The 15,729-nt window shown below is 43.4% G+C and overlaps 1 protein-coding gene across 1 annotated transcript in view; it reads right to left on the reverse strand.

The window, feature by feature from the left end:
- prkx (protein kinase X-linked) overlaps positions 1 to 15,729 on the reverse strand; it is a 120,806-nt gene that overhangs the window by 51,705 nt on the left and 53,372 nt on the right. The window contains 1 exon segment of the mRNA XM_078222527.1: positions 3,321 to 3,440. Within this exon segment, the coding sequence (XP_078078653.1) occupies positions 3,321 to 3,440 (120 nt within the window).

The following is a 15,729-nucleotide window of genomic DNA, read 5'->3' on the forward strand; positions in this document are numbered from 1 at the left end:
TATAGAAAGAAACGTGAATTTATTTAGTACCCTTCATCACCTCAGGATGTCCTGAATTCATAGATAATAAAGTACATTCGAAATGTAGTCATTGTTGTAGAAATCCTAAAGGAAGCACTAGACACAAGAGGGGAATAAATTTATAGGGCCAGCGGGATACAGAGGAGAATGGGACTGTTTTGATTTCTCCAGAGAGCCAGCATGGACTCAATGAACCAAATCTGCACAGTGTTGACTCTATGACTATGAAATGAAGGTCCCACAAACAGTAACATGATACTGAGCAGATCATTGTGTTAGTGATATTGGTTGAGGGATAAACATTGGCCAGGACACCAGGAATAAGTTCCAGGCTTTTTCCAATAGTGCCAAGGCATTCCTTTTACATCTGCCTGAGTAGTCAGACGGGGCTTTGGTCTCGCATTGCCATCAAAAACAGTAGGGTGAACTGCTGGCAGTTTTCCAAACAATTTCATTCTGTTATGTGCTTCTTCTCTTATGCAAATGCCATTACTTTGCTGAACTAATAATCAAGTGAACTTGAGTCCTTGATGGAAGGAAACATTCTATCCTTACTCAATCTGCCTGTGTCTGTCCAGTTCCACACAAAGGTGGTTGGCTTTTAAATGCCCTATGAAGTTACTTCGGAAGCCACAGCTACTTTCTCAGGGCAACAAGGGATTGCTAACTTATGACACCCACATCCAAAACTTGACTCCATACTTGCCACGACTTAGAAGATTAACCAGTGTAATTGTCAACATAATTATGTTGGCAACTCAAGTATAAGAAAAAATTAACAAATATCTATTTTTCTAAAATTCAAGTTATAAAACTCTAGACAATAAGCCACACATTCATAGGAAGCCACAGCACAAACAGGCCCTTCGGCCCACAAGTTGCGCCGATCACATCCCCACCTCTAGGCCTATCTATAGCCCTCAATCCCATTAAATCCCATGTACTCATCCAGAAGTCTCTTAAAAGACCCCAACGAGTTTGCCTCCACCACCACCGACGTCAGCCGATTCCACTCACCCACCACCCTCTGAGTGAAAAACTTACCCCTGACATCCCCCCTGTACCTACCCCCCAGCACCTTAAACCCGTGTCCTCTCGTAGCAACCATTTCAATACAGATTTGTACAGAAAGCGGATGTGCAGTAATCCAAGTAATTTTTTGCAAACTATTCTAAAAGCCATTGTCTTTTACAAAAATAAACAGTTCCACATTCCAAATAATCAGGAATTGCCTCGACCAATTGGTACACCTGCTCCAAATGTTTTCCAAAACGTTCTCAGACCATAAACACCTTGCCTTTAGCTTTGCAATTAAGGATACAATTTTGAGACTGGAGTCTGGAAAGTTTCTTGGCAAATGTACATTTTATATTTTGCTGAACAGACAGATGAAGTTTTGAAGGGGGTTGTAGGGAAGGAGAAAGGAATTCATTAAAAAAATAGCAGGACCTTAAGCAACCAAGTTGCTTTGTTATTAAACGCTCACACAATGAAGTATCAGCCTTTTCCTTTAAAACCTAGTACAAGCACGTTAAGGCTAAATAGCTGTTTGAAAAATGCTCAAAGATTTTATGGTTGCTTCATTTTTGAGGAACATTTACTATTGGTTGCAAGATTTTAAATTATACAAACACATCCACAACAACTTATAAAGGGCCTTTAAAAGAGTTTTAAAAAACACCAAAGCGAGCATTAACAAAATTTGACAAGTATTCCCAACTATATTTGAGTCGACACAATCCAGGGAGTTTCACTTAATGCCTCAGTGTCCACTGTATAAAAAAAATCCTAAATTGTAAAATGGATTTGTCCATGGTTGACTTATTGTTTTGCCATGTTGTAGTGCCAATAATATTTTATTTTTGATCACTTCCAAGCTTAGCCATATGACTTCAAATTATTTACTTCAAAGATATTATAGGTGTCTAAACGTCTACAGCAATTTTGATTATTGATCAAAATGACCAGCATCCCCACCTTTCCTCATAACCGTTATCAAGCGTCCCTAAAGTACCAGATTCTACCCTGAACCCAACGTTCTCCTCATCCAATATTCTCACCTGCATACATTTTAGCAGGAGTCATTGGATAGCATCAAGTAAGCACCTTTGGTCAGTGTTTCCTCTCCCTAACCTAGAGCACCAAAACTACACTGCCCCAAGACTGTTTGCCCAAAGACCAAAGATTTACCTCTGACCTTCCTGACTCAGTGCCACATCAGATGGTGCTTTCATTTAACAAGTAGGAAAGCTCACAAAGGGTTTTAGACAGAGGTCCATTACCCATTCCACATAACAGGTCAGTTGTCAAGTAATGTGCATCAAGTTTAGCTTTCCGGAGTAGGGATATAGTAGTTTCCTCAGAATAAAGAAATAACATTAAAAATTCACCTGGTTTCTAACTTCAATGATCAATCTAGTTTTATTCATTGCAGAAAAGAGATATGCAAATGAAAGAATGCCAAATTTCACGAAAATTTAAACTGGAGAGAAGGAAACTGATTGATTGGCAATTTGACTCCCATCGGCCGAGGCACTGCCATACATAAAGCAACGGGCAACTCCTGGGAAATTCAAAGTAGGTGCAAGGCTCGAAAATATTCCTTTTGTCGGCAGGAAAAGATTCCTGCATATAAATGTGGGTTGCTCCTTGTAAGCGCAAGTGAGCCATGTTACAATCTTGGCTGAGCATATTAAATTGGTTAGTGTAGCTATTAGCGCACTCAGGATTGTTCAACAAGTGCTGTCCAATTACGAAACCACATCTAACAGTAAGTAGATGGTTTATTTCGGATTTTGCAAACACAAGCTGGCAAATACAGTCTGCGTTCTGCCGATTATGAGCAACTATGTTGTTTTATTTGATGAACCAACCATTGCGATGCATGGCTGTGCACCTTGCATCGCAATGGTACTGAAATTCATTCACAACGTTGCTCAATTGCATGGTGGGTGTTGAACCTTCCATTAATAGGTTGCCTGCCTCAGTCCAAATAGACATTTTACCTACCACACAATTGAGCGAAGTTGTGCATGAATTTCAGTACTGGTGCGATGCCCAGCATGTAGGCTGCACATCCCTGCAGCTGGCTGATTGAATCAAACATCATGTGCCTTCGGTTATTCATTATAGGCAGAGTTCAGATTGTACTCAACTAGACCGTGAAAGTGCAAACTCCACACAGGCAGCAACCTGAAGCGGAGATCGAACCTTGGTTCTGGTGCTGTGAGGCAGCAGAGCTAACCACTGCGCCGCCCCATTTTGAGGGAATAATCGAAAAATCTCCAAAAAACACTTACCCTGAAAGCATTTCAAACATCAGCACGCCTAATGCCCACCAGTCCACAGCTCTCCCATGACCTTTACTCTGTATAACCTCTGGTGCAAGGTATTCAGGTGTCCCACAGAGTGTCCAAGTTCTAACAAAGGGGGAAAAAAAGAAACACTCATTTATTTTGTTGAAAAGAGAATCAGATCAAATTACTGTTATTGATGAAACAAGTTAATGTACAATGAACAAAATATATTCAAATAATGAACAGTTATGTACTTGAGTGGTTTTATTATATATTGGATATCAGCTGTTTTGAAATTGCGCGAAAATGTTTGGTGGGCAATGGAACACTCTTCTACTTTAGGCTGTCAGCGTCAGCATTAAGCAGGTTGGTACACCGTAGTTCAAAAGTGGAATTCCCTCGATTCCCAACGTGCAACACATCCCAATAAATTCTAAAGTGTAAAGTTTATTTATTAGTGTCACAAGTAGGCTTACATTAACACTTCAACGAAGTTACTGTGAAAATCCCCTAGTTGCCACAGTCCGGCACCTGTTCGGGTACACTGAGGGAGAATTTAGCATGGCCAATGCACCTAACCAGCACGTCTTTCGGACTGTGGGAGCAAACCGGAGCACCCTGAGGAAACCCACGCAGACATGGGGAGAACGTGCAGACTCCTCACAGACAGTGACCCAAGCCAGGAATCGAACCCGAGTACCTGGCGCTGTGAGGCAGCAGTGCTAACCACTGTGCCAACCACAGTGAATGATGCTAAAGTGGCACACATACATTCAAATTCTTAACTGAGATTACAACAGCAATTCTCAGCATAAGACATACCAGAACATGTATTTTTTAAAAAGAGGACATTTAACCACGTGTTTTGTGGGCTTAAAATTATGTTTAATGTGGTCTTGATCGGAATATAACTAACCTCATAGTTACAGTGCAGGACCATAACACCATCTGGTGTTAGAACAAGTGAAGCGCACATATTATGGTCACTTAAATCATCTCAAAGAGTTCTGCTGATCAGCAAAAATTGGCTTACAACAGGCAGGGCTCAGCTACCAACTGAGCATTCCTCAATATACAAAACATTTCTTGACTACGTTCTCAAAATGGAAAATTCTTCCAAAGTTATTGTGAAGTGGGTTTGACTTCTCCCTCAATCCCTCTTTAACTCTATAGCTTTGATATTTGGGTAATTCAAAAATCCATCAAAAATGTGTTCTGAAACAAGTCACCAGATTTCAGACGATACAATCCTTTGGTCAGATATTTAGATTTGGCTAATAACCTCAGATTAATTATTCAAAGACAATGGCCCATAACTTGTAGAAGTGACGATGCCTGTATTGTTAGATCGCCTTTCTAATCAATCATGCAGCTGAAAGTGCAAGCCAGTAGCCGTGCAGTGAGGACACTGGGCTACCTGGGATCTTGATGAATAATGGGACCAACAGTTTGTTTTAACCAATGAGATTCAAAATTAGGAAAAGAAACAGGACTGACAGAGAAGGAAAATAATGTGAATTAAAGCTTTCTAATAGGAGAACAGAAAATGCTAGAAAGACCCAGCAGGTCAAGCAGCATCTATGAAGAGAGAATCAGAATTAACGTTTCAAGCCCATTCACAATTCATTGCATTCCTCTTCCTCGCTACAAATTGCTGGATTATTTACTCACTGAGTGCGCGTTTTCAACATTTTCTCAGCAAGTTCTAGCCCAATGTTTTTTGCTGACTCCACAAGAAATTTGCTGAGCTCTTTGTTTTAAAGTTAAGTTTTTAAAGTTTGTGTCACAAGTAGGCTTACATTAACACTGCAATGAAGTTATTGTGAAAATCCCCCAGTCGCCACACTCCAAACTCCTAGTCATCACTTTCCAAAGAAAACTGAGGGACTGCTGTGTACTCTGTTTCACGGAGACATGGCTCACTCCTGCTTCACCAGACAGTGCCTTACAACCAGAGGGCTTCTCAATCCATCGAATGGATCACAGAGCGGCCTCGGGCAAGGCAAGGGGAGGTGGGGTCTGCTTCCTAATCAACACCTCGTGGTGCCTAGATGTAGTAACTGGCAACTTTCTGCTCAGTAAGAAGTCTCACAACACCAGGTTAAAGTCCAACAGGTGTATTTGGTAGCACAAGCCACTCGCTTTCGGAGCGCTGCTCCTTCATCAGGTGAGTGGGAGTTCTGTTCACATCAGGGCATATAAAGACACAAACTCAATTTACAAAATAATGGTTGGAATGCGAGTTTTTACAGGTAATCAAGTTTTAAAGGTACAGACAATGCGAGTGGAGAGAGGGTTAAGCACAGGTTAAAGAGATGTGTATTGTCTCCAGCCAGTACAGTTAGTGAGATGTTGCAAGCCCAGGCAAGTCGTGGGGGTTACAGATAGTGTGACATGAACCCAAGATCCCGGTTGAGGCTATCCTCATGTGTGCGGAACTTGGCTATCAGTCTCTGCTCAGCGACTCTGCGTTGTCGTGTGTCGTGAAGGCCGCCTTGGAGAACGCTTAACCGAAGATCAGAGGCCGAATGCATATGACCGCTGAAGTGTCCCCCAACAGGAAGAGAACACTCTTGCCTGGTGATTGTCGAGTGGTGTTCATTCATCTGTTGTCGTAGCGTCTGCATGGTAGACGCTACGACATATACACCACTACGAATACCATGCAGACACTACGACAACAGATGAATGAACACCGCTCGACAATCACCAGGCAAGAGTGCTCTCTTCCTGTTGGGGAACACTTCAGCGGTCACGGGCATTCAGCCTCTGATCTTCAGGTAAGCGTTCTCCAAGGCGGCCTTCATGACACACGACAGCGCAGAGTCGCTGAGCAGAGACTGATAGCCAAGTTCCGCACACGAGGACGGCCTCAACCGGGATCTTGGGTTCATGTCACACTATCTGTAACCCCCACGACTTGCCTGGGCTTGCAAAATCTCACTAACTGTCCTGGCTGGAGACAATACACATCTCTTTAACCTGTGCTTAACCCTCTCTTCACTCACATTGTCTGTACCTTTAAGACTTGATTACCTGTAAAGATTCGCATTCCAACCATTATTTTGTAAATTGAGTTTGTGTCTTTATATGCCCTGTTTGCGAACACAACTCCCACTCACCTGACGAAGGAGCAGCGCTCCGAAAGGGCTGCTACCAAAGCTTGTGCTACCAAATAAACCTATTGGACTTTAAACTGGTGTTGAGACTTCTTACTGTGTTTACCCAGACCAGTGCCGGCATCTCCACATCATAACATTCTGCTCCCCAGACCTAGAATACCTGACGCTAAAATGCCGCCCCTACTACCTTCCGCGGGAGTTCACTTCCGTTATCCTGATGGCAGTTTACATCCCACCCCATGCAGACGTGAAGATCCCGCTGGACGAAATATACACCATTACAAATAGCCTCGAGATGAAACAACCCGAGGCCTTGTTCATCATGGCCAGGGACTTCAATCAGGCCAAGCTCAAGAACGTACTACCAAGTTACCACCAACACGTCTCCTGTTCCACCAGAGGCCCAAACATCCTAGACCACTGATACACAAATATCAAACATGCCTACTGCTCTATTGCCCGCCCACACTTTGGTAAATCAGACCACAAGGCTGTGCTCCCGCTCCCGGCTTACAAGCAAAAACTGAAGCGGGAGAATCAGAGAGAGTCGTGCAATGTTGGTCTGAGGAATCGGATGATCTCCTATGGGGCTGCTTGGAGTTAGTGGATTGGTCAGTATTTAAAAACTCTGCAACCAGCCTGAACGAGTATGCCACTACAGCAACAGACTTCATCAGTAAATGTGTAGAAGACTGTGTGCCAAAGAAGCAAATCCTTGTGTTCCCCAACCAGAAACAATGGATGAACAGGGATATCCACTGCTTGCCGAAGTCCAGGTCTGAGGTGTTCAAGTCAGACGACACTGACCTATACAAGAAAGCCAGATACGATCTAAGGAGATCCATCAAAGATGCCAAAAGACAGTACTGGACCAAGCTAGAGTCCCAGGCTAGCCACAGCGATCCCCGCTGACTATGGCAAAGTCTGCAAGACATAACTAGCTACAAGATGAAGGCATGTAAAATCGCAGCTCCAACACACCTCTCCCTGATGAGCTCAATGCATTCTACGCCCATTTTGAGCAAGAGGTCAGCGAGAGGATGCCCTCCACCCTGGAAGCCCTAAAAGAACCTGTATCTGGGGTCACCATTGCAGATGTCAGATCAGCTTTCTAGAAGGTCAACCCACAGAAAACAACAGGCCCGGATGGGGTACCCGGACGTGCACTCAGATCCTGTGTGGATCAGCTGGCGGAGGTATTCACAGATATCTTCAACCTCTCTTTACAACAATCTGAGGTCCCTATCGGCTTCAAGAAGGCGACCATCATCCCAGTATCTAAGAAAAACCAAGCAGCGTGCCTTAATGACTACCGGCCGGTGGTTCTGACATCCATCGTTATGAAGTGCTTCGAAAGGTTAGTCATGGCATGAATCAATTCCAGCCTGGATTACCTGGATCCACTATAGTTTGCCTACTGCGGCAACAGGTCCACAGCAGACGCCATTTCCCTGATCCTGCACTCAACCCTGGAACACCTAGATAACAAGGACACCTATGTCAGACTCCTATTTATTGACTACAGCTCAGCCTTCAACATTATTATTCCCACGAAACTCATCTCCAAACTCCATGGTCTGGGCCTCGGCACCTCCCTCTGCAGCTGGATCCTGAACTTCCGAACTCACAGACCACAATCAGTAAGGAGACACAGCAACACCACCTCCACGATCATCCTAAACACCGGTGCCCCACATGGCTGTGTTTTCAGCCCCCTACTATACTCCTTGTACACCTATGACTGTGCGGCCAAATTCCCCTCCAATTCGATTTTCAAGTTTGCTGACGACACCACCGTAGTGGGTCGGATCTCAAACAATGATGAGACAGAGTACAGGAATGAGATAGAGAATCTGGTGAACTGGTGTGGTAACAATAACCTCTCCCTCAATGTCAACAAAACGAAGGAGATTGTCATCGACTTCAGGAAGCCGAAAGGAGAACATGCCCCTGTCCACATCAATGGGAACGAAGGAGAAAGGATCGAGAGCTTCAAGTTTTTAGGTGTCCAGATCACCAACAATCTGTTCTGGTCCCCCCATGCCGACACTATAGTTAAGAAAGCCCACCAACAACTCTACTTTCTCAGAAGACTAAGGAAATTTGGCATGTCAGCTACGACTCTCACCAACTTTTACAGATACACCATAGAAAGCATTCTTTCTGGTTGTATCACAGCTTGGTATGGCTCCTGCTCTGTCCAAGACCGCAAGAAACTACAAAAGGTCCTGAATGTAGTCCAATCCATCACGCAAATCAGCCTCCCATCCATTGACTCTGCCCACACTTCCCACTGCCTCGGCAAAGCAGCCAGCATAAATTAAGGACCCCACGCACCCCGGACATTCTCTCTTCCACCTTCTTCCTTCGGGAAAAAGATACAAAAGTCTGAGGTCACGTACCAACCAACTAAGGAACAGCTTCTTCCCTGCTGCTGTCAGACTTTTGAATGGACCTATCTTGCATTAAGTTGATCTTTCTCTACACCCTAGCTATGACTATAACACTACATTCTGCACTCTCTCCTTTCCTCTCTATAAACGGTATGTTTTGTCTGTAAAGCACGAAAGAAACAATACTTTTTATGTATGTTAATACATGTGACAATAATATATCAAATCAAAACTCCGGCGCCTGTTCGGGTACACTAAGGGAGAATTTAGCATGGCCAATGCTCCTAACCAGCACGTCTTTCGGACTGTGGGAGGAAACCGGAGGACCTGGAGGAAACTCAGACACAGGGAGAACATGCAAACTCCACACAGTGACCCAAGCCAGGAATCGAACCTGGGTCCCTGACGCTCTGAGGCAGCAATGCTAACTACTGTGCCGCCCACTGGACTTTATTAGAATATAATTAAAAACACAGATACTCGGTGTCCAACTGCACGATGCAACTCCTGAATACCACAGAATAAATGTCAACTTTATACAGCTGGTATGGTTTCAACATCTATATCTGCTTTACAATTATGGAAAATCAACAACACACTGCTCTCAAACTGGTAAAACAGATTGCTTCCAGTGTTCACCCAATTGCACAACACTGTTCTGTTAACTAACACAAATGTTTCATATTAAAAGAACAGCCCATTCTTAATTAACTCTAAAAATTAAGAAGCAATTCAGCAGAACTGGAAAATCTGTTTCGTTTCTCATCACTTGTGGTTATAACATGGCTATTATGAAGTTGGAATATGAAACCACCTCTACATTTGATACTCAAACCAAAAGTTGGTTTATGATTCCTTTCTCTTCACTAGGATTTGCACACTCAAAGTAATAACTGAAAACCCTGTGGGGTACATCTCAGTATTTCAAGCCAAAAGAGAAAATGCTGGAAAATCTCAGCAGGTCTAGCAGCATCTGTAAGGCGAGAAAAGAGCAGCCGTTTCGAGTTCAGATGACCCTTTGTCAAAGTTAAAAAGGCATAGAAAGTGGGAGGTATTTATACTCTCCAATGAGGGAATGAAAGATGGGTCATAGCCACAAAAAGGGGAAAGGCTAAGAGGTGTTAATGGCAGTCCATAGAGAGAATAGGTGGTGTGAATGGCCATACAGCAGAGAAGCTGAAATTAGAGGGTAAGCTATGACAGATGGAGAGATGGGGAAGGGAGAGATGGGTGGGAGAGAGGTAAAATTGAGAAGGGGGAAAAGGGAAGCATTGTAGCTGTTACTAGGGGGCATAACTATAAGGTTTATGGTGGGAGATATCGGAAGGATATCAGAGGTAGGTTCTTTACGCAGAGAGTGGTTGGGGTATGGAATGGACTGCCTGCTGTGATAGTGGAGTCGGACACTTTAGGAACTTTCAAGCGGTTATTGGATAGGCACATGGAGCACACCAGGATGATAGGGAGTGGGATAGCTTGATCTTGGTTTCGGACAAAGCTCGGCATAACAGAGGGCCGAAGGGCCTGTACTGTGCTGCACTGATCTATGTTCTATGGGGGGATAAATAGAGGGAAAGAGTGGAGGGGGAAGAAAAATAAAGACAGACAATAAAGAAATAAAAGGTAGAGAACAGTTAAAAATTAAATAAACATGCCTAGCCAGAAGATGAAATGCTGTTCCTCCAGTTTGCGTTGAGCTTCACTGGAACATCGCAACAAGGGGCGGCACAGTAGCACAGTGGTTAGCACTGCTGCTTCACAGCTCTAGGGACCTGGGTTCGATTCCCGGCTTGGGTCACTGTCTGTGTGGAGTTTGCACATTCTCCTCGTGTCTGCGTGGGTTTCCTCCGGTGCTCCGGTTTCCCCTCTCAGTCTAAAGATGTGCGGGTTAGGTTGATTGGCTGTGCTAAAAAAATTGCCCCTTAGTATCCTGGGATGCGTGGATTAGCGGATAAAATATGTAGGGATATGGGTGGTAGGACCTGGGTGGGATTATGGTCGGTGCAGACTCGATGGGCCAAATGGCCTCTTTCTGTACTGTAGGGTTTCTATGAAGCCAAGGACAGACATGTGGGCATAGGAGCAGGATCGGGTGTTAAAATGGCAAGCAATAGGAAGAAAGAGTTTTAACAACACCAGATTAAACACCAAGCAATAGGAAGATCAGGGTCCTGATTGTGCACAGACCGAAGGCCGAATACTACAGTATTTCAAGACTAGTTTGATTCAAATAATGTTCAAAGAATACATGATCTTTACTCCGAGGTTAGTGTGTCTGAGCCCCCAAATACGCTCAGAATAACAGATTTGTTTTTAAATTTATATATTCAATAGGATCTTCCATCAACTACTTCTATTTAAAAAGTGCCTCTAACATAGAAAGATGAAAACCCACTCCAAACTAAAGAATGAGATATTCAGACAGGTCCCCAAAAACTTCAAAGAGGTAGCTTAAAGGAATATGCTAAAAGCTGAAAGCAACGGAGTGGCAGAGGTTTAGGGAGCCAGTAGCAGGTGATAAAAATTAGGCAGAGTTGGAAGTACATTTATTTATTCGTTCATGGAATGTGGGTGTCGCTGACTGGGCCAGCATTTGTTGCCCATCCCCGAGGCATCTGGGAGTCGACCGCTTTGCTGTGGGTCTCAAGTCAAATGTAGGTCAGACCATTTAGGATGACAAATTTCCTTCCCTAAAGGACATTAGTGAACCAAATGGGTTTTTATGACAATCGACAATGGTTTCAGGGTCATCATTAGAATTTTAATTCCCGATTTTTATTGAATTCAAATTTTGCCATCTGCCATGGTGGGGTTCGAACCCAGGTCCGAACATTCCAGGTTCGAACATTACCCTGGGTCTCTGGATTACTCGTCCAGTGACAATGCCACTACGCCACTGCCTCCCTCTAACGATTATAGGGCTGAAGGAGATAGGGAAGTGTGAGGTCATGCAAGGATTTGAACAGAAGCATGAGAATTTTAAAACCAAGGCTCTGGTGGTTTGGGAGACAAACATAGCTCAGAAAACACAGGGACGATGGGTAACTGGCACTTGTTGAGTGTTAGAATATGGGCATTTATTTAATATATTGATAGTCAAAGAAGCTGTGGTAACTGATCTGTATACGTAATGTACTGACTTTCAAATTTGTTGCTCTGTGAATTGACCTGAAAGTACTTGATACAGTTAACATTTTTCTTTTTTTCAAACCTCAACCACAACACTCAACCAATGAGACACCAGTTAAAACATAACTGTCCAGAAACAGTCCAAAGATGTGCAGGTTAGGCGGATTGGCCAACGTTTCTGGGCTCAGACACACTAAACTAAGGAGCAAAATCAGTCTTTTGAATGGATCTACCTCGCACTACGTTGATCTTTCTCTACACCCTAGCTATGACTGTAGCACTACATTCTGCACTCTCTCCTTTCCTTCTCTATGAACGGTATGCTTTGTCTGTGTGGTGCGCAGGAAACAGTACTTTTCACTGTATACTAATACATGTGACAATGAATCAAATCATGTATTCTTTGAATCAAACTGGTCTTGAAATACTGAGATGTATTTTGCACAGTTTTCACTTTGAATGTGCAAATCTTAGTGAAGGGAATCATAAGCCAACTTTTTGTTCGACTATCAAATGTAAAGAGGTGGTTTCATACTCCAAACTTCATGATGTCATTAGCATCCCAAGGTTAGATGGGTGAGCCATGGGAAATGTGTGGGGTCACGGGGATAGGGCGGGGGAGCGGACCTGGGTAAGATACTCTGTCAGAGAGACAGTGCAGTCTCAATGGGCCAGATGGCCTCATTTGCACTGTAGGGATTCTATGATAACTCTGAGACAATGCAAGTAAAGTCACATACTTCTGTAAAACAATATGATATAAAGCCATATGAATGAGTATTGATAATTTCATGCTTTACTGACTGCCAGCAGAAGCCTGACAGGATGAGGGAGGTGAAAGAACACACACGATTGAATCATAGGGTTAGTAAGAGTCCCCTCCATTGATCTTACTTCAGCTCCCCAGCAGCAGCAACCTCAGTAACTCCAAGGCGATTGAACAGAGATGGGGGAACAAAAAACATATTGAATTAATAATATTTTTCATCAAAATGTGTGCATCAATGCTCTCCAAATGTATGAGACACTTGGATTTCACTGATACTTCTAGATTGCTTAAATATAACCAACCCAAACACTAAACGTAAGGTACAGCCAGACAAGTATGAAGGAAAGAGGGTTACGTTGACGTTAAAATGAGGAAGAATGAAGGAGGCTTGAACGATGCATAAATGCTGCCTTGTCTGGTTGGATTGGATGCGTTGTTTCTGTACTGTATACCAATAATTTCTATAAATTAATGTCAAAAGGAGATTTCAAAGTGGTTCAAGTAGATTTTTAAATGACGAGATTAATTGATTGTGATGTTTGATAGCAGCCTGTAATTTGGCACTGCATTTATTACTTCACAATGTCAAAAACATAGATGGTGCCTTATGGTTCTCAGCAGATTACCCAAGAGATCAATCATCATCATGGAAGAAGAGAGCAGTAAATGCAGAGGTGGTATACAACATATTGGAAAGAGACACAAAGCTGTATGGGATGACACAATTTGCTCTGCACTACAGACAGCCATTCTGTTATGCACCAGAAACCTTCCATTCAAAGAGAAACCCTTGAATTATAAACGCAAGCAAATTTTCTGTGTTTATCCAAAAGCTGGGTTTTCAGAAGTGTTACCATCTTTGGACAAACCCAAGAGACATGTGTGGAGATCCAGTTAGGAACCAATTACATCTTATTCAAAAGTAGATAATGTTTGCAATTGTGAATAAATCCACAAGTATCCAAGGGCTTTGAACAAACAAAACTAAACTTTACCATACAAGTTCAGAAAGATAAGACAATTTACAAAATCGATCTTATATTCTAACATTCAGGGCAAGTGTGAGGTACATGTGAATTAACAGGTGAGCTATGGTCAAACACGCCACACAACAGAACAGATGACAGATGCCACCAAAACAGATTTCATGGATCTTTCAACAACCCACCCAGACTTTTATCACATTGAGGGCCAACCAATCTCACTGGAACTCTGTCTTTTTCACAAGGGTGTCCAATCTCCACATTTTCTCCAGAGGTCACTGCCACTCAGACAAGCATGCCACACCTCGCAGGGTTTCAATCTTGCCAGGCGAGATTCTTTTCCCCTAGAACTCAGTATACTCCAGCTTTACCTTCCATGCACAATGTCAGATATTCGGCCATGCCAAGCAGAACACCACCGGTCCAGCAGGTATTTTTGCCCCAACAGCTCATGGCATGGAGTCACCAACCTTCAGTTGCTTTCTCAGACCTTCAGGACTCCTCTCATGCCACCTAGCATAAGGTCTGCTCCCTGCAGCTCTTTCTTGAGCTCTGAGCCTATTACTCTGCTCCTTTCTTTTATTTCATGCAAGGGACCTATTTCTGTCCCATCTTCATCCCTGACCCGAAAGTACCTTTTGGGACCGCTCCTCATTCCCCTCCCTAGTTTGGGGCCTTTTCCCTGTACCCTTCCAGTGCCCTGTTCCCTGGGACACCGACAAGAGGATGGTGTTCTGTATCAGGTATGCTGACTTGCACTATCGCATCATTCTTGGTTCTTTTCTTCTGCTCAGGAATGCCAGACCGATGCTCAACCAAAAGCACATAAACCCACTGAACTGCGCATGAAAAACCATTTCTCAATCAGCCAGCACATGCACATGCTGTAGGGCAATATCGGGGATCGCGTCTTTTCTACTTTAATTTATATGTGCGTTCAGGTGTTATTTAATTTCAATATAATACATGCAGGGCTACATAGAGCAAGCCCAGAGGGCCGGACTTCACCAGAGGAAAGGAAAGAGTTAATCAGGCAGCTAGAAGCCTGCTCTGCCAACAGATAACGATTAATGCATGCTATCAACTTCTAATGTGCGGGAGATCACTCGAATTATCAGGGCAATGGGAGAACCAGCATTAAGACAGCCAAGCTCCATATAGTCTAGAGAGGGTATAGTCTTCCGTAAACCATGATCATCTAGCAGAGGGGGATAATGATTAACACATCAGTGCAAATCAGTTGGGCAAATACAACGCTTTGACATTATAATCGGGTAAACGGAACTGCCCAAGAAACTGATTAACGAAGTTGTACTGAACAATGCAGTCTGCATAACGAGATTAAGAGAGCCATTTTGTATCCAACTCGAGGAATTAATGTGCTAATGTAAACCTTTGTGACTCAAAACAGTATATTAACCTGCACCAAATCTACCAGGGACAGAGAGGAATCACAGGCAACCTGGGATTTCAGGCCCAAGTTCAGCTCTCCCTCATGCATGTGGAATAAAAGCCTTTATTGAAGTTCGACATGGTCTCCAAAGCTTGACTCATTTTATTTCCCTCCTACACATAGGAGACTCGAGGCTCGTTAAAATTTGAGTTCCCAACATATCAACTGAGTTCAGGTTTCATCGCAAGAGTGACTTAAAGGAAAGAGGGGTAAAGAGGTGGAGGTTCAAGTATCAAATTCCAGAGGATAGGACCTGAGCAGCTAACAACAGTGGTGAATGGTGGAGTGATTAAAATCAGAGCCCATTAGAGGTCAGAAATCTTGAAGGGCAATAAGGCTGGAAGAGGTTATAGAGAAAGGAAGAGTTGAGACCATGTTGGATTTGAACACAAAGATGATCATTTTACTATCCAGGTGTTGCTATGCTGGTAGCCTTTGTAGGTCAGCAAGCACGTGGGTGGCGGCGGAAGTTTAGTCCATCCGGTGGATTGTTGGTCCAGTATCATAACTGCTCGGCAACCAGCTGTACTACCCCTACTCAGACTGGCCTTTGTGACACCAGC

This window comes from Mustelus asterias, chromosome 10, assembly GCF_964213995.1.
Source record: "Mustelus asterias chromosome 10, sMusAst1.hap1.1, whole genome shotgun sequence".
NCBI lineage: Eukaryota > Metazoa > Chordata > Chondrichthyes > Carcharhiniformes > Triakidae > Mustelus > Mustelus asterias.